The 20,770-nt window shown below is 32.2% G+C and overlaps 2 protein-coding genes across 2 annotated transcripts; one reads left to right on the forward strand and one right to left on the reverse strand.

Annotated features, from left to right (window-relative positions):
- Nucleotides 1-345: 345 nt before the first annotated feature.
- On the forward strand, nucleotides 346-2,548 carry LOTGIDRAFT_120476 (hypothetical protein; the record flags this gene model as incomplete). The annotated part of the gene is made up of 5 exons (XM_009058403.1): nucleotides 346-480; nucleotides 720-886; nucleotides 1,204-1,342; nucleotides 1,883-2,117; nucleotides 2,415-2,548. The coding sequence occupies 5 exons, from the start codon at nucleotides 346-348 to the stop codon at nucleotides 2,546-2,548; spliced, it is 810 nt and encodes a 269-aa protein (XP_009056651.1).
- Nucleotides 2,549-6,309: 3,761 nt separating this feature from the next.
- Nucleotides 6,310-20,088, reverse strand: LOTGIDRAFT_120568 (hypothetical protein; the record flags this gene model as incomplete). Its single annotated transcript, XM_009058404.1, has 26 exons — nucleotides 6,310-6,512; nucleotides 7,376-7,511; nucleotides 7,827-7,951; nucleotides 8,252-8,363; nucleotides 8,725-8,909; nucleotides 9,190-9,276; nucleotides 9,407-9,770; nucleotides 10,099-10,226; nucleotides 10,458-10,670; nucleotides 10,833-11,117; nucleotides 11,522-11,631; nucleotides 11,871-12,431; nucleotides 12,654-12,989; nucleotides 14,304-14,753; nucleotides 15,006-15,249; nucleotides 15,541-15,865; nucleotides 16,021-16,166; nucleotides 16,398-16,572; nucleotides 16,837-16,973; nucleotides 17,299-17,511; nucleotides 17,740-17,886; nucleotides 18,071-18,429; nucleotides 18,694-18,811; nucleotides 19,102-19,258; nucleotides 19,532-19,686; nucleotides 19,941-20,088. 26 exons carry the CDS (start codon nucleotides 20,086-20,088, stop codon nucleotides 6,310-6,312), a joined length of 5,619 nt encoding a protein of 1,872 aa, XP_009056652.1.
- Nucleotides 20,089-20,770: the final 682 nt, after the last annotated feature.

Here is a 20,770-nt window from a genome sequence, read left to right on the forward strand (position 1 = left end):
TTGTCTTAAATTTTAAGGTAGATGTACTCCACTCTCTGTCTACAATTTCTCTTTGATTTAACCATTTATTTAGAATGTCGTCAGGTCCATAGAAATATAGTACTTTACATGAAGATTGCCCACTTTGTAGACTGAAATTTCCCTCTGCCATTGTAATATCATGGATGTGGTAGTAGTACTAGGTACTAGTAATGATTGGCATTTTCATCAACTCAAGGCAAGGGTAATCAATTTGTAATTTTGCAAATTATATATTAGCAATAACTGTTTGTTATAATTTGTTCTAGATGAGAAGGTCAACAATTTTTTAGATTTTGGCTTAACAGCCTCTTATCTTTCACAATAATGGTGAAACTAACAACAGATTTGATGACCCGGGGTACATCAGGTCATAACAAGAAGAAACGAGATGAAAGTCAGAATCAATTTCTATCACGATTAACACATTTATATCTGGAAGAGAAAGGAATAGATGATGTGGTAAGTGAGATGAGTTAAACCCTTCTGATATGTAAACTGAAAAGCAAAAGCAGATCTACAACACAGGAAAATATTAGAGGAAATGCATTTCAGATTGTGGATGATGCTAAGGTGCTGCTGAAGGATTGAGTTAAAGGAAGGTCAACAAGACTGGTTGGATCTAACAGCTCTTTCAGGTGATAGCCAAGTTGGCTGTTGTTGATAATTTTATTGAGTAACTGTTATTATTTTTATAGGAGAATGAATTAGGATTATGTAGAAATCTGGTTGTATTGTATCTTTATGATAATCAACTGATTAAAGTTCCAGCTTTACATCAAAATAACAACCTAACACATTTATATCTTCAAAATAATTTTATACGAAAAATAGAAGGTCTTTCAACTTTAACACAACTAACTAAATTGTAAGTTTTGTTTTTTCTTTTGTTTATATTACATAAATGTTTTCTTGATAGGACTCATTTCTGCTTTTACATGATATTATATTGAAGAGAAATGCCCCTAAAGCGTCCCATTCAGTTTTTTTGTAAGCTTACTCGTGTACATCTAGCTTGGCATCAAAAATGAAAAAAATGCTGCCTAATCCTTGCATGCTAATACACCCCACAACAATATGACATTCAAGCTATTAACCTTAGATGTTATTCTTTATGATTTGTAGTGGAACAAACCAAGTTTAACATGCCTGGTCTAGACATTACAATACACACTGCCATTTCAGGTATCTGGGAGGTAATGCAATAACAGTTTTAGAAGGAATTGAAAACCTACGTCTGTTACAAGAACTACAAGTTGAAAATCAACAGTTACCATTAGGAGAAAAGTTATTATTTGATCCCAGATCATTAAATTCTATATGCGTAAGTTTTCTAATCATTGAATTATAAACTATTGATAGTCAAAATGACAAATTTTATATTGAATACTGTTAAGAAGGGAAAAAAATATTTTGGTTTTATACATGTATATTTTAAATCGGGACTGATAAATGCTCATATTTTATAAAGATTACAAATTGTAATGCTTCTTGGGCCTCTTTCCGAAGGCTATTAACTAGAAGAAACTTACTTGACAACTTCTCACATCTTGGAAAAATGTCCTGAAACTATGTCAATATGATATATAACATACATTTAAATATATACTTTCATATACTATGTCATGATATGTCATTTTTACCATTCATACACTATGTCATAATATGTCATTTTTATCTTTCATACACTATGTCATAATATGTCATTTTTATCTTTCATACACTATGTCATGATATGTCATTTTTATCTTTCATACACTATGTCATTATATGTCATTTTTATCTTTCATACACTATGTCATGATATGTCATTTTTATCTTTCATACACTATGTCATGATATGTCATTTTTATCTTTCATGCAGCAATGTATACAAGTGCTGAATATATCCGGTAATAATATAGACTGTATTAGAGAACTAGAAAATGCTCGCAAACTATTTCACTTAATGTGTAGTGACAATAATATCAGTGATTTAAAGGAACTGTCCCATGTTTTAAATCGTCTGACACAGTTAAGGAGATTAGATCTAATTGGTAATCCTATATGTCATAAAGCTAAATACCGAGACAGGATTATAGTCATGTCTAAACAGTTACGTAAGTGATCCTTATTGGTTTATATCAGGTCCTTTTCATTGTATGAGCTTATGAAAAGCATAAAAAAATAATATTTCCAACTAATATTGTTTCATTCATGGGATCAAATCAAGTTGTAAGAGTATGACCTTGATTGACAATTACATAAATTTGTCAAAAGAGTACACTTATATTATTAGCTAAGCTGGTAGGAGAGATGATGCAGGTGCCAAATTCCATGTACTGAAGATTACAAGAAGTATTTGTAAGTGTTTTATTAAGATTATATTAATAGATGTAAATGGGTTTTTATTTCAGAAATGTTAGATGGTAAAGAAATTACAGATACATCACGGCAATTCTTACAGAACTGGCAGGCAACCAAAGAGGCCCAGAAGAAAAAGAAGGAAGAGATGAATAAAAATGGCTACCCAGAAGGTAATGACTCTTAATTACTGCTCATTATTCTATTTTATCTGTCTCTACTCTAGTTTTACACACTTTAATTCAGATTTATTTTGTTAGATACATACTGACACGTATTCAGATTTGTTAACAGCTTGTTGACGAATATGTGAAAGATTTGGTTAACCTTTCTTCTTTATTCTTGTTGTGAACTGGTAAAGAAAATGATTACAACATATGTATGCTATTTTTTTTTTACTTATGAAAGGAGGAAGGATAAAATCAATATTAATTTAACTATACCTAGATACTTCTTCAGTTACCTCTATTGAAAATCACTATAAATAAATATTTTTTGCCTAATTTCAGCTTCTGATCTACCACCTGTTAAAGGCCCACCTAAACATGCTTCTATTCCAGGATATGTCATGCCAGGTAAATCTTCTTATTCAAAGTATCTTAAAACTCAGTTGAATCTGTCAATGTTTTGGATGTTAAACTCGCAAAATAACTTAAATTGTTATGTGATAATAATATACTTTACTATATCAATTTTGTTAAAGGATTACCCAGAAAACAATTTGATCAAATCATGGCCAAAAACAGTACATCTGAAAATTACCTATCTTATGATCCTGCTAATGCATCCAGACATATTCTAAGAGCAAAGTAAGTATCAAAAGATCTTTTTATATTATATTTTTAATGCTGTTATGTGCTAAATGGCAAGATAGAATGGCCAATCAGATCTCTTAATGTAAAACAATCTGAAATAATCTTTAAGTACATTACTCCATCCTAGTTTATATCCTACAGATCTCTTTTTTTGTGACCTTGGCCAGTGCTTTACATCTAATAGGTGTTTTTAGAAACTTCTTCACTCTTAATGCTAGGTACCCTCTATTCCTTCCAGTCTCTGATAGCTCTGGTTTGACAGTTTTTCTGACTACTCCAGGCAACAAGTGTCAAAATAGCTATTAGAGGTTGGCAAATAGGCAGATGTATCCGTAGCTAGTTATATGCTTTGGTGTGGCTTAATTTACTTTCTTCATAAACTGGATGAACTAGATAACAGAATTTGTCTTGCATATCACAGATTTCCATTTCTGAATACATATTTTTGCAGTAGAGATATTTCTAGAGTATTTCAAGTTTAAAAAGAGAGAATGCACATAAAATAGTGGCTTATAGTAGTTATGTGCACCTTTGTTTATTGCCGTTTATTTTCTTTCACAGCACATTAGAAATGGGTGAAGTTGAGGTATGCATAGTAGAATAGCACACCCTTTTATACACCATCACCTCTATATATACATAATATTGTTGACACTCATCTGTCAGATTAGATTTGTTTTGATGTAAAATTTACAGTTTTGAAGAGATTGTAATGAAACTTTCTAAACTTGATGTGTATCGGGGCCATTTATGGTTTTCATTTGCATCATTCCAATTTTCTGTCAAATATCTATGGTTCCTGTAATTATAGAAGTGCTCAACCTTAAATATAAATAATATAGTAGAATTGCAAGAACCACAGACTCTGACTGAAAATTGGAATGGTGCAAATTGATGTTGTCATTGTCCCTAATACACATATACAGAGAATATATATCAGAGAAGCTCTTTACATTCCCTTTAAATATTGTATACATACATGTGTCCAATACTAGCTAAGTAAATGTACTTATTCGATTGCTTTGTGAGGTTTTGTTCTAGATTTCAACTGATCTTTTCAACTGACCGATGGTATGCAAGGATATTGTCCAAAAGATCATATAGAGAATGTTGTAGCTCCTTTAAATTTCTACAGATATTCATTAAACTTATTATGATCGTAGTAAATTCTCAAATTAAAGTTTCTTTACCAGCTGCAAGCACTAGTCACTTTGTCACTCTGACATGTAATAGCTTTAATCACTCTTTATATAGTGACTACACTACTGTCAGCCTATAGTGAGCTGGAATCTGACAGACACTTGCACCAATAGTACAATAGATTTGAATCAATGCATGAATTTAGTCAACCTACAATACATTATAATACACTTTCATAAATGCAAATATTACTATAATATAACCTTTTTATCTCATCTATTATTAGACTAACATAGGATCATATTAAAGGTACCCTTCATTTTCATTCTTATAAATGAAAAACATTATACCAGTAGTTCAATCTTACGTATATTTTGAGTACAGGTCCTCAAATGAATATTAAAGTTCTTTTATTTCTGACAAAGTTATCAATTTCCAGATATTTAAGTCTCTTGGAGCAGTTTTTGTGTGATTTTCAGCCTGTTTCAGCATTTTAACCTCATGAAGCTCATTGTTTTTGTCTGTTCTAACATTAAATCTTACTGGAAATAATATCAGTCAATATTTTAACAGGAGGATTGTTATAAGAATTTATTTCTTTTACAGCAGAATTGTAATAGAATGTTATTTTTTTTTTTACAGCAGATACGTTGATGGATATGGTAAAAAAATCAATGATGTATCTTCTGCTCCAATATACAGACGGCCTATTATGAATGTTACTTTTGATTCTGGTGGGAGATTTAAGTCATCACTACCTATAGCACCTGGTCTTGGATGATATCAATGTTATGAGATCTAACGGGAAAGGGCCATCCTATCAATGTTTATGTTGATAAGCACCTGGTATTGGATATCAAAGCACCATGAAATATATAACATTTTATAATCTTAAATTGTGAATATATTTTAAGAATTGGTTATCATCTGATCATGGATGACATCAACATCTCTATTAAATCTTATCCAATTGCACGAGCAAATCAAAATATTATCGTAAAATCGTATTATTTTAAAATTGTGAATGTTTTTTTTTAAGATTTGGTAAGCATCCATCTGGTAATTGTGTGTAGCAACATCATAGATTATTAATGAAACTAATTTGACTTATTGCATGATTTTGTTATTTCAAAATTGTGGATAACTTTTGTTTTTATTTTGGTATGTATATGAGCATAAGAAACTGATTTCTGTGACAAAGCCTGGTGAGAGAATCTTTGATAATCTGTTTTATTTGATTATCCATATATTCAAACATTTAATCTGGAAAAAACATGTGTTGTCCTATTATGATTTGGGTTTATTTTATTTATCTAGTTTTATCAATGTCCATGTAGATGTCTTATCTTTTATGTCTTTTTTTTTTTTAGTTCTTTTAATGTGTTCATTGTGTTTTAATCTATTGTTCATGTACATAATAAACATATTTATAGTTTGTATGGTTTTAATGCTTAAAGATTTCATTTGCATGAATATTTTACAATGCATCGATCAAATTTGATGGTGAACTCAATTCAAATAAAAGAAACTAAGTGAACATGCCTACCTTCATGTGGAAAATACTTGTCTCGACTAAAAAATGAAATGGGAATCAAACTCATATCACATAAAAGGTCATGGACAGGGGGAGTCTGTATGAAATATATTGGTCTTTCAATATTAAGAGAAGTTTATATAAATTGTATAATTAAATTTAATTATATCACAGTATCTTGGAGTAACTTACTCTTTAAATATTAACATACAAAAATATACAATAACAATACAACATAGAAACTGAAATCATTGAATCACATAAATAAATATATTATTTCATTAGGAATCACAAAATTCAACATTGAAAAGTTTTAACTTTGGAGATTGTAATTTACTTTCTGATGTTTATCTGACAACTATTGCAGCTGGTAAATCTAATATATAAGCTCTTTAATCAATCAGTGATCAGGAAATATCTCCATTATGATCTCTCTATGAAACAGGAACTCCAAACTTCTCAACCTTCTTCAAGACTAGCCCATGTTTTGCCAGTTTTTACTTTAACTTGAAGTTTTACTGATAGTTTAATAGCACTCTCCATTTCACGTTTGACGAGTTTGGAAACTTTGTCCACCTCATTCTCAGATACTTCATATATTAACTCATCATGTAATTGTAGCAACAGAAATGCTCCATGAGGCAACTGGTCATTCTTACCTGCTAAAACAAATGTAATGGAAAATTAAGATTTTATTAACGTTTGCATCAACATCCATAACAATTCTATTTAATTTCGGTATTTCTATCTTTCTATGAAGATATTTTTATAACCATGAGGATATTGAGTATCAAGATATAATTGTTATAAACTATACCTGTATATTTATAACTATGAGGATATTGAGTATCAAGATATAATTGTTATAAACTATACCTATATATTTATAACTATGAGGATATTGAGTATCAAGATATAATTGTTATAAACTATACCTGTATATTTATAACTATGAGGATATTGAGTATCAAGATATAATTGTTATAAACTATACCTGTATATTTATAACTATGAGGATATTGAGTATCAAGATATAATTATTATAAACTATACCTATATATTTATAACCATGAAGATATTGAGTATCAAGATATAATTATTATAAACTATACCTGTATATTTATAACTATGAGGATATTGAGTATCAAGATATAATTGTTATAAACTATACCTGTATATTTATAACTATGAGGATATTGAGTATCAAGATATAATTATTATAAACTATACCTATATATTTATAACCATGAAGATATTGAGTATCAAGATATAATTATTATAAACTATACCTGTATATTTATAACTATGAGGATATTGAGTATCAAGATATAATTATTATAAACTATACCTGTATATTTACAACTATGAGGATATTGAGTATCAGGATATAACTGTTATAAACTATACCTGTATATTTATAACCATGAGGATATTGAGTATCAAGATATAATTGTTATAAACTATACCTATATATTTATAACCATGAGGATATTGAGTATCAAGATATAATTGTTATAAACTATACCTGTATATTTATAACTATGAGGATATTGAGTATCAGGATACAGCTGTTGTAATTTTCTATCAATATTATTCATGGCTATTTTAACAATATCAGCTGCTGAACCTTGTACAGTTGTATTCACTGCCTGTCTTTCAGCCTAAAAACAATGACTTTTTTGTTTACATAAGAACTGTTCCATTGTCTTTATCAATAATTTATATCATTTTTTTTATATTTTTATGTTTCTAACTCCCTTTTTGGTCTCATCATAAGTAAACAAAAACTTCTTAAAGCTTTTAAATAAGACAAGCTAAGCTAAAATAAGACAACTTTATATCATTAAAGCATATAGCATTATATTCTGTTGTACACCAATTGTCTGCATAGATTTTTGTGTGTGAGTGAAAAATAGAAAGCAACCCTTCAAAAGGTTTGGCCAAATTTGGATTTGAGCTAGAATTAGTGAGTATACCTGAGCTCTAGCATGTATATTAGTTGATTTTATAGAAGATAAATGACGTTTTCTACCAGTTATAGTTTCAACATAACATTCTTTCTTACAGTTCTCTACTGTACTTTGTAGATACTTCCGTAACCCTAAAAATAACGATGTACTTGATAAATATTCATTAATAGTGAAAGATATGCCCAGAAAAGCTAAATTCTATTTATTAAAATTATTTAACTCTTTGAAAACTGAGTGTAAATGAAATAAAACCTCTTATACCCTGAACTCCAAGTAAGATAACTTAAACATATGACGTTAGCGTTACTTGACATCACACGGTAATGGCTGCTTTACCTGTCGCTTGTGTATATATCGCGTAACTATGTTGTCAATATACCAGCCACAAGGATTGAAAGGGTTAAGAAAAGATTGAGAAAGTATATTTTTACCAGGATACTTTGATTTAAATGTTTCCATAAAAACACCAGCTTCATTTTCATCCACATCAATTTGTTCACCTAATGCTTTAGGTCCTATACCATATAACATACCATAACATATCTACAAGTATACACAAAAGTGTGAAATCAAATGGAGTTACTTTTCTGCACCTAATGAACTACTAAAAGATGGGCCATGTAGTGTGCAATGAGGGAAATTTTGCTAGGACAGCATAACACAGGCCCATGTTAATTGTCCCATGCAAACAAACATTTTTTTCTTCATATCAGCCCCTCTAAACTGCGACACTGACACGTTAAAAACTTGGTAGCAAAACCAGAAGGTATTATTTCGACCTATGCATGGATTAAACCCTGGACCTTTAGGTTAGTAATCAAGCTTCACTGAGCCACTGTGATTCCACTCAAGGAAATTTATTAGTAGACAGTACACGTAGTTATAAAATACAGAATAGCAATACCTGTTTAGCTTGTTGTCTCTGTTCTGTGCTAACCTGTTCAGGTGTTAAATTCAACCATTGACCAGCAATTTGTTTAAATACATCTTGATTACTATTCAATATTCCTATTAATTTCTTATCATTTGATAGATGAGCTATAACTCTTAATTCTAACTGTGAATAATCTGCTGCTAGCATCACACAGCCTGAGAAGAAAGAAAATACATAAGGAAAGGATACCATTCGTCAGGATGGAGGACGCACTATTTACAGTGACAGAGATTTTACCCAGATACACTGAAGGGTAATAAGGGGTGCGCATTATACATGCTTGCGCATTATATTAGAAAATATACAGTACATACAGATACTGTAAGTAAACACCATAATCTTTAGCAGGCTCATAAACAATTAACATAAAAAATGTTTTTTTGGGGAGTTCTGTGACATGATCATTTTTTGCTTCTATGGTAACTGTTTATTTACCTTTATATGGTGTAAAAGTATGTCTCATACTAACAGCAACTTGTTCCTTTATACTACTGTTTTTCCTTCCATTCTCTACAAGAGCGTCTAAAACAGATCAAAATAATTTTCAATTTCAATTCAAGGAATATGCACATATTCTAGAACATGGGACTACAATTTAATTATTCTTTATGACCCAAGTCATTTGACTTTTCTACAGAAAAGATTTACTTACCAGGAACATCAATCTGAAAATCTTTGGGAATGTTTTGTATGTTAGGTTCTCTCATACTGACTCGACCAGTTGATGTATGGAACTGACAGACACCAAATATTCTATTCATCAATACTCGTTCACAATATATCCTCTCTCTTTGTAAGGGAAACACTTGTTTAGTTAGAGTCATTGATATTCGGCGCCATTCTAATATCACTCCTGGAAGTGCATGATATGTCTTCAGCTTTTCTAAGACATCTTTAGCTGTGCTGTATTGAGGTTTGGCACGCCGTTTGACAGATCTTCTATTTGGTCCGAGTGTTTTGATCTGTTGAGCATTTGGGTCCCCATTTACGGGAAGATGAAGCTCTAAATACAAAACCTGAAATGATTAAAAGTATTTATAGACATCATTCAGGTAGGCTCAAGAACATTTTACCAGCAAGTCTTATCAAGAATCAAAAATTTTTTGAAATTTTCCCCTTTTGCTTGCTGCAATATTTCTTATATCATTACCCTTAATTTTTGTCCAGAATCTTAAATTTTTACCAATTGGCACAAGTTTCACAGGAGCAACTGCCCTGTCTCTCTTTATAAAAAGGGGTAGCTTGGGGAAAGAATCTAGAATTGTGCCCTTGCAATGCCTGCTATCCAAGCCACTGAAATTTGCTTGTGACATTCCGTTGTTACAAAGGCAACTATATGCGAACCTGAGCTATGTCGTCTGTAGATGTTAAAGAAAATGGATGACCAGCTAATTTATAGGCATCAGATTCTAATTGAGATAATTTAGCTGACATTAATTTCTTTTGATGTTCACACTCTTCATCACTAAAACCTACAAAATACAATATTTTCATCAAAAGGATGTCCACAAGATGGCAAGGATCTTCGACTGATAAACTTAAACCTAGGGTACATGAACTCTTTATCTATGTTAACTTGGTTGGATTTGTTCTAATCAAATCCACATTGAGCGTTTGTTTTTTTTTATAGACAGACTAGTGTCTCTTTTCAAACCCTTTCAGCTTTCGCAATGTTTAAATCAAAAAAACAAAAAATGGCTTACCAAAACCATTGAGTTCCATTCTAGTGAGGGTAATTATTGAAGGCATCTCAACATCTTGGAATGTTCCAAGTAAATTTTCAGATTTCAGCTTTTCTTTAAAATAATCCATTAGCTTGATAGCTAGAACACTTTCTGTACTGGCTCGGAATCGACCTGTGATTGAAGTATGTGGCAGTAGTCCTAGACTTCCAGTACCACTACAACCTCCAATACCTTCAATAAACATTCTTTATTTCAATAACTGATGAAAATCATCCATTTTAATACAAAAAAATAGTAATAGTACATATTTTTCAATTTGGAGATTAAGAAGGGGTGTGGATTATATTTGCAATTATATGGTATGACCATGAACAAAGAAAACAAATAACTTACTTTCCAGTAAGATCACATCTTGAGGTAGTGAATTTGTTACTAAACCATGTAGATTTTTCTCCTTAGCATCAGGATCAAATAACCAGTTACCAATTTTCGGATCTTCAAGTTTTGTTTTTGGTACTACACCACATCCTCGCACGATAACACTGAATTGAGACTTGATATCAAAGGCTACCCAGGTGGAGTCAGGATTATCCATAACATCTTTTACAGCTTTTAGTTTATCTTGTAATGAAATGTTTTGATCCAATGAAAAAGCTAGCAGGGTATCATTTGGGTCTTCTGAAAAAGGAAATTGAACACTATTCTGTAACTCTGAATGCTATGTGTCTCAATGATAACCATTCACAACAGATCGTTGATTTCCAAATTAGTATAAATTGGCTTGAATGGTTCTTTGGTGCAAACAAATCAATGCATACCATCCAAAAATAATTCCCATGATCCTAATGAGTTTTGGAAGAATGCCACTCATACCATACTACCAAGGGCAGAGTTTAAGGCACATCACCAGATCTGAAGATTCCTCAACTACCAAATCAACAGTACCAAAGAACCCATCAAGCTCCTACTACCAACTACCACCACTACCATCAACTACCTAGTCTGCTTTATCAATTTATGTCATATACTAACCAATGTGAGTAGTAGAAGGTATAAATGAATGTTAAAACTTAGTAATTTACCTGTTAAATTAGATTTTGATAAAGCTATATAATAAACATCTCTGTTTTCCCATGATACAGCTAAACCAACAACTAATCTATCATCATTATCTATATCTTCACCTCTTATACTCATATCTAACTCTTCCTCTTTACCTACAAACAGAATATCACTTCATTCTTCATTTCTACAATATGATGGCAAAAGAAAAATTTTGATCTACCTCAGGGGCACAGATCATCTGTTTAGAGAAGTAGTCTCTTTTTCCACTTCTGAGTCCATGGCAGCAAAGACCATTTTTTAAGCACTCACCACGATATCTAAATCGTTGGTTGAATTGAATCAAATTTTATCACAGTTAATCAATACTTACTTGATCCTTTATGATTGTGAAAATTTTGTCCAATCAAACCAGTAGTAATAGATTTCTTCGGTTTCGGCTCACAAGCCACACATAAGGAAAACCGTTTTTTTGTCTTCCATTCTTTAATGAAAGTTTGAAATAAGGCATAACTTGAGCAAACATCTATAATACTGAAATATTGTTGAGTTTGTGTTGTTTTGGATACATCAAGGCTAATGTCACCACCACAGTATGCATTGTCATGCTCAGTAACTTCAGGTTTCCTTCCATTGTTAGCGGCAGACGACCTTAAAAAGTGATTTTCTTTGATCATGGATGAATTCTGAGATTGTTTTCTCTTAGAAACAGGTGTCCTTTCCTTTTGTGCCTTATGAGGTGATTCTAAATGGCTTTTTCTAAGAGACTTCCTTAAACAAGGGGACATAACTAATGATTTTTGATCAGGTGGGGTTGGAGGTACCACATCACTCTCACTACTAGCATTATGAATTGAGCTATCACTCATAGAACTGTTAGTATTATCATTCTTACGCATTTTGCTCTTTCGCGTATGTGGTTTGTCTTGACTTCGTCTTTTCCGTAAATTTCTGCCAGATTGAATTTGACGTCTGGGTGTAGAATAGATTTCACATTCTAAATCAGGTCCACTTTTATTGTGCGTTTTTCCATCAGATTCCAGAACTTTTTCAATCATTGAGAATGTTAAAGAGTCTCCTAAATCATTCACAGATGTATTATGTTCCTGTTGATGGTTAACCACACAAGGGGAATTTAAACTTCTTAAAAACGGAACATCTAAATTTGGAGCACTGAACTTTTTAGCATTATCAACACTATCTAGAAAATTAGGAGTACTTGTGCTTTTAAAATGAATTGCACTTTCAGCTATAGGAGTGATATTTCCAGCCTTCTGCTGAATTTTGTTTTGTATTTTTGGTGTTAGAGCATTCACGACTGGCTTATTGTTCAATTCATAGATCAATTGTTTGGAATGTATTAAAGCATTGTCAGGTTTAACATGAGAAACAGAAATGTCAAATGAATCGTCATTCATTATCATATCCATGCCTTCCTGAATTTTGGAGATTGAAAGAGATTCACGTTTGCTGGCAGGAATGGCACCACTCTGGGTGGGGTTTGAAAGATGAAGGTTTAAGAATGAATTTTCATTTTTAAATAATGACTCATCCATATTAGCACCTTCATTGTAGGCATTTGCTCTTTCATATTCACTTGCCACTAAAGAAGCATTTCTACTCTCTAGAGGGGCATTTGATTCATTGAATAAACTCTCTTCAACTGAAATTTCAGTTATTTTGATTTTGGTTGTAACGTTTGATTGGATCTCCTGAGGTTTATCAACCTCTGACATATTTAAGTCCAACATATTAAGATCAGATTCGTTGAGAGACATGTCGTTAGTGTATAAATCAGGGGACATAATTTGATTGACCACTGACTTTTGATTGCAAATTTCTGGTGGTGTTTGATTTTCTTTTTCTGAGACCAAATGTTTTGATTGATCTTTCATTTTCACATTTGATTGCTTTGAAGATGCTGGACTTTTTATATTGGACTTGCATTGGACTGGTAATTTATTCCCTGCAATTTGAGTCACTTCTGAAGATTTGCATACTAAATTGGATTTCTCCTGCTGGTTTTGAAGGGTGTTTTCTTTATTTCCTGATGAAACAGAACCAGATTGATTCCTTAATTTGCTAACATAAGTTTGATCACTTTTTGGCACATTTGTATGTCGATGGCTTTGATAACTGTTCGCTGCTTGCTTAATGTTTGACATTTGATTACTGTTTGTTGCTTGTTTGCTGTTTGACACTTGACTGCTGTTTGGCACTCGATTAGTGTTTGACACTTGTTTGCTGTTTGAAACTTGATTGCTGTTTGACACTTGATTGTTGTTGTTTGATCCTTGATGGCTTTTTGACGCCTGATTGCTGTCTGATGCTTGATCAGTGTTTGTTTGATTAGTATTTGCTTGATTAGTGTTTGACACCTGATTGCTGTCTGATGCTTGATCAGTGTTTGTTTGATTAGTATTTGCTTGATTAGTGTTTGACAAGTGATTGCTGTTTGATGCTTGGATCTTTTCAAACTGAATGCTACTTGGTACTTTCCCAGGTCCACCAGTTATCTGTGGCTTACTCCCTTCATCATTGAGATCAAGTTTATTTTCAATACTTTTGGGATGTTTGAAAGAATAATTAGCAGATTTGGTTTTTTCGCCTTGATTTGACACTGTATTTTTCATATCATCTTTTGAACTGACAATCTTCTGATTGACTGCCAAACACTCCAGTTTACCTACTAATTTTGGAAGATTAAGAATTTTTGTTGCATTAGTATGCAAAACAGAATTATTTGGAGTTCTTTTATTTCCCAGCAAACCGATAGAATCATCAAGGCGACTGGAATTAAACAGACTAGAGTCAGAAAGTGCTGATGTATTAAAAGAACTGTTTCGAGATCGTATGTAAGATTCTGGCGGACTCAACACTATTTTCTTAATCACATCTTTATCATCTTGGGAAGAAGGAGATGTAATTAAATTTTTCTTTCGTCGTCCCTTTCTTCCCTTTTTACCACTACTTGATTCTGCCTTCTTTTTTGAAGATCTTGCTCTGCCTGTTGGTGTGATGAAGCTGAAACTTTGATTCACTTTGTTTGAAGTTATATTCAGTGCATTGCTCGGTCCAGCCCATTGTATTCCTACACCTCCAAGTTCTTCTTGAATGATAGTTTTAGCTTCATCAACAACTGTCATGGCTGCTTCCATAATAGTCACAGCTTTCCTACCTCCTAAATATATACAGCGACACTGTCTACGTTTTTCAGCTTCCCATTCACTCTCTCCTTCTTGAGTTTTATTACTGAAATAATAGGAATACATTGTTTACAATCAGAAAATAAGAAATTAAATTCAATATCATCTCCTGCTCGTTAATTGTTTGGGCAACAGGATAAAGTATCCAATGACGGAAATTTGGCCAATACAGCAGCCTTAATTTAAGACAGTATCAAAGGAGCATCTTTTTTTGTTGACAATTTTAATACACACATGAATTTCCTTTAGCCCCAAAATGATCACTTTTTCTGCTCATTAAATAAAAATCAACCATTACCTTTGAAAAGCCATTGATTGTAAGAAGGCATTTTCCACCGAGTTGGGATCAGCATTGGCTAAGGAAGCTACAGTTTGATATCCATCATTATATAAACATCTAGCACGTTGAGCATTAAGAGCTGTTATACGAACTAAATCACACAGTTCACGCTGAACACCGAATGTTAATCTATTTTGGAACTGTCCAAGTATTAATTCTAAATTATGCCAGCCTAGTTTACCACAAAATACTGTGACCATTCCTGAAGATATAAATGGGAGTGTTATAACTCAGGGGCAGATTGGTGTGATAAACATCTCCAAGACACTATATAGGAGTTAATTTTCAGACATACTGGCAGTCATTTTGGCAGAACATCAGTGCCTCATTTCTTAAGAAAATCACAATAAGCAGTTGTGTGGGATCATACATTGTAAAATGCTTTATGACCACGTTAATAGTAAGATTTTTTGAGAAAGTGGATCCAGGCATCTTGTTATAATGCTCTACCTTTTCTATCACTCTCTTTTTAAAAGCAATTAATTTCACTAACCTGCAAATGTAGCTGCAGTCTGTTGCAGAGAAGACAACTGTCCTTTATTACAATGGTACTTCTTAATAATATCATTCAAAGGTTTTTCATTTACTAGTTCATGAAGTACCAGAGCTGTATAGAATCGTTTATGAATGGCCACAGCTCGCATCTGTTGGGTTGTTTTGGTCAAAATTCTTCCTCGAATAGCTCTACAAATAAATGATTCTTCCACACCAACTAATTCTGCTACTCTTCTCATATCTGGCGCCATGTTCTCCCACATACCATAAAACTGGTACCAGTCTATATTACCTGCTATTTCTTGGGAATAAATTGGTGTTACCTAAAATACATTTAAATTGTGTATATATATGACAATGGCAACGCAACTACATGTACTGTACAAGCCTATGTACAATAAGGTCAAGCTTCATTAGACTAAAAATACATTCGAAATGTGAAGTTTTAGTACATGAAACTATTCAAGTGTTTACTTACCAAAAATATGACATGTAATTCACTTTCTAACACAAAACATTTTCTAGCTTTCTGTAAATCAGCAAAAACCACTAAACCTTCATCTGGTGATAGAGCTGATGCTAATACAGCTATACCTAGTTGACTAGGAATAAATCTATCTTCACCTGAGATTTTAAAAATAGAGAATTGAAATGAAATGCAGTTTCCAATGAGGAAAGTTAACCAGGATAGCTGCATTTGTTACTGTTTTTCTAATTTCTTTGGCTATCCGTTTGACCAATTGTACCTTTTTCTCAGAAACAGGAATTTTTTTTTAGCTAAGTAATGGCGATCACAGCTCACTTCAAAATTTGTTTCTGTAATAATAATTTGATCATGTGTTTGGTCATGTTTACCTTCAGTATTTTTCTTGAGAGTAACAAATTCATTATCCTGTAAAAAATCTAAACAGCTATCTATAAGAGTGGAGGTTGTTTCTGAAGGACCATTCTCCAGTGAAGCTGATAACATAGTACAAGCTACATACTCTCCTACATCATTAGGTGACTGAGCTACTCCACTAGCTACAACCTAATTTAAAACAAAATATTAAATATATATGGACCATGAAAAACGAAAAATCTATTCTACTTTCACTTCCAAAATCGTTTTAGATGTATTCCCTGGCTGTATTCTCAGAGGCCCCCTGACCCTCCACCATGACTAGTGCCCTCTGACATCTCCAAAGAGACGCCAGGAAGCTTGGATGGCTCCACTGAAATCTGATGAAATACGAACTGTTTCCTATTTCTACGTGAAGTATTTTTTTTTTAAATGTTATTCATCAACGTTTACCTCGAGAACAGCTCGCTTAAAACTTGTACTTAATTCATTATCTTTTATTAAACAACTTGAAACAGGTGGTAGTTTAGTTTCTAATAATCCTAATACTTTCTTCTTTTCTGATTCTTTACATATCAATATACTTTCACCTACAAATATGATGCTAGAATTAACTATGATAAAAATATGTTCTTATTAAAATTACGTTTCTTTTTTATTTTTCATCTTTTTAACAAGTTATCTATCAGAGGCTCATTTTAATGCTTTATCAAAGTGTCTCATGTAGAACCAACTTCTAGATTACAAGGACAAATTCTTGGATAGCGCAAAGCGAAAGAGGGTTCAAATGCTTCTACAATTCCATTGTCATCATCCGATGAAATGAGGAAGTATTAAAATGTAGGAATATATATATACCCAGGAGTGGTATACAATAATACTTGTCCCTAAATGTCGGTTAAGAATTATTCTTACCTTCTGTGTCGACACCTTTTCTACCAGCTCTTCCTACCATCTGTTTATAGACCAGAGTATCAATAACTTGACCATGAAATATAGGTGTACGTATAATAACTCTCCTGGCTGGAAGGTTGACACCAGACGACAAGGTAGATGTAGCAACTAGCACTTTTATTTGACATTGTCTGAACGCACCTTCTATTATATCTCTTTCTTCAAAGGTTAATCCTACACAGAAAAAAAAAAAAAAATTGAACTGGCAAAGATACACTAATCCATTGTTTTGCGAATAATTATTATATTGTTCTGCTTTTGTAATGAACAAATAAAACAATGATTTTAAAATTCAAATTTTTTTAATTGTTTGATATTCTTTCCTCACAACAGAATATTATGAGACAGCTATGACTGATAAGGACATATATTTAGTCAAGGAGACTTATTTAGTATACTAACCAGCATGATGGTAAGCCACACCATAAGGTACTGTTTTACCAAGTATATTATCTAACCCTGTAGGAGTTCTCTGTAGTTGTTCACGCACATCATTTAATGCATTATAATCCAATGGTAAGAGGAGAAAATCAGACATATTCGGTGCACCTACAAGAAAAAACATTTGATACATAACATAAATATTTTACATGAAAGATCATTTTTGGTTTTTGAAGACAACCACGGCAATATGATACAGGAATTTTTGACTTATAGCTTTAATTACACATTCAAAATTTAAACTATATTTTGGTGACATACAAAATGAAATACAAACCTTTAGCTTCTTGACTAAGATAGCATCGCTTGATATTATAGAATTCTCTAGCAATAGTTTCACATAGTTTTTCACACCAGCTTCTTGTTGGACAGAATATGAGGACAGAATGACAGTTGAGTACTGTTTGTAATGACAATGGTATTAAATGTTCATCATCACCAGGTACTATATAGTCTTTATTTACTTCAAATTTCTTCTCTAGATTATTATCATACACTGTTTGACCTACTTTAACACATTCTGCTAACGGTACTGGTCGGTAGTTAGTTACATACAACTCGGCATTCAACCATTTGGCTAGTAGGGGTAAATTCGGTAAAGTGGCACTCATGCCAATAATTTGAACTGGTTTTTCTTGAACGTTTTCTGCACTGAAATTACAAATGCATTTTGATTCAGTTTATTAAATCTGACCCTACTCATTCCTTGGACGAGAACACAGATGAGATATCGGCCTGTTTAGGGCCAGACTATTTATGAGAGTCCCTCTGGGTAGGGTCAGATTTGCCAGGCTATAAAAGGTACACCAGAAGTATAAGAACAGGGTTACATTCATCATCTTATCTCATTGATTAACAAAACTAGATAATCATTCATGATCTGCATATATAACAGTCCCTTTTATTAAAACTCACCCTTTGCTCTCTTCTTTTCTCTTTTTAGCAACATAACATATTTTAGTTAATAATAGCTCTAGTAAATAACCTCTACCAGAATCACCTACCATATGTAATTCATCTATTACTATTGTTCCTGTAAACAGTAATTGATATGAACTAAATTTGAACAAGGCCTTTGATCCTTTATAGAATCAGATTGATCGAAACCATGGTGGACAAAGGTTAGAGAATTCAATAGAGAGCTCTACTGAGCATCTATGACAGGGGCCTTATTCTCGAACCAAAGAATACTGAAGTCCGATTGGATACTAAAACTAAATTCAAAATATATTTTAGTGATTTTCAGATGACTGGAATGCTACTATTAATCCTTTGCTGTCTGAAGAACAACTAGGATAATGATGTACATGGAAGAATCGTTACCAAGTTCTTTGAGTCTATCTTCTTGTAATAATCTGTTAATCAAACTGTTGCCTTTCTCTATAGTACACACAGCAACATCTATATTACTGAAGCCTCCTGGTGGATTATAACTACCCATAAAACCACTCACACGTATACCAGCATCTTGATATAGTTTCTACAAATACAATCCTGGTCACTACTATCACTGACCTTTCCAATGTTACAACTGAGAACACTTGACAAATATTGCTGGCTTATTATATCATGAAGTTCTTGGTATAAGGATGAACTTAGATGTCCTTGATGCAATTAATAATTATTTTCTGCTGACGATACTATCATTACACTAATGTGATACAATATTTGACAAAAACATCTGAATGTTCAGCTATCAGAAAGCCACGACAAATATTTAAAGGCAAACAAATTATTGTCATTTTGAACTTACCTGTAAGGAAAACATCTTTTCTCTAGCAACTGATACAAATGGTAAAATAAATAGTGCTTTCCTTTTATTTTCTAAGACTTGTTTTAATATTAATAGTTCAGCTACCATAGTTTTACCAGCACTAGTCGGAGCTGAATATACCAAATTAGATCCACCTAGAATTTACACAAATAATCATATAGTTCATAGACTAAGTACTCTAGCTTTTAAATTTGTATAGGTTTACATTACAGAATTTGTAACCAATTTTCCATCATGAATAAGGATTTGTGAAATTGTGAGGAATTTTGTTCAGATGATCCCAAAGATTAACACAATATATAAAGATGTTGCTTTGTGAGGTTTTAAGATGAAAAATGTATATATATAGAAGAATAATGTTTTAATATATTCTTTGTGAAATTCATACCTAACACTCCAACAGTACACAGACATTCAGCCTGCCATTCAAACATTTTAGTGACACCAACTTTAGCATAGTGCTTCAATACTGGTTCAGGAAGTCCCCATGATCTTAAATCTAATCTAGATTCAATATCTACAATGTAAACATTCATAAAACAGTTTATGTAAATAGAAATAACATGATAACATTGATCCAAATTTCTGAAATTTTGTTATCCTAATCGTGCCTTAAGATGACACACATTGCTCTTGTAGGTAATATTTCATTCACATACTATGTTACACATAAAGATAAAACAAGGGATCAGGCTTTTGCCTTTTGAAATTTTCAGTAATATCATGTTATCAAAGACTTTTCCAAATTACTGAAATTGTCAATGCATTCTATAAAGCTTTCGATTACAGAAATTTCTAAAATCTAAAGCATGAATATAGATCAAAACTCAATCATTCATTCTACTAATGATTAATTAAAAGTATACAGCTTTCACATGAAAGCATCAGATAACTCTTACCAATGGGTTTATCATCTACTTTTATTTGTATTGATTCCATCCTGATTTTCATATATCTACAGTACCATATTTACTAAAGCAGTGTGAAAAAAAAGTATTTTATTCACTTTTTAAGTTATGTAATAGTATAATTACTTGTGAGATGCTTACTAGACATGCATTTGAATTGAATAACTTAACGATTGGACTGACTCACAGTCAATCATATTCTTTTCAGAACCGATTGCCAATAATAATCTTTCTTTTAAATTTTGCGTGGAATTATTGAAACATCTAGGCATTAGGCCTAAAGTGTTCAGAAATCAAATGAAAGGAGTTT

Source organism: Lottia gigantea, assembly GCF_000327385.1.
Source record: "Lottia gigantea unplaced genomic scaffold LOTGIsca_34, whole genome shotgun sequence".
Classification (NCBI taxonomy): domain Eukaryota; kingdom Metazoa; phylum Mollusca; class Gastropoda; family Lottiidae; genus Lottia; species Lottia gigantea.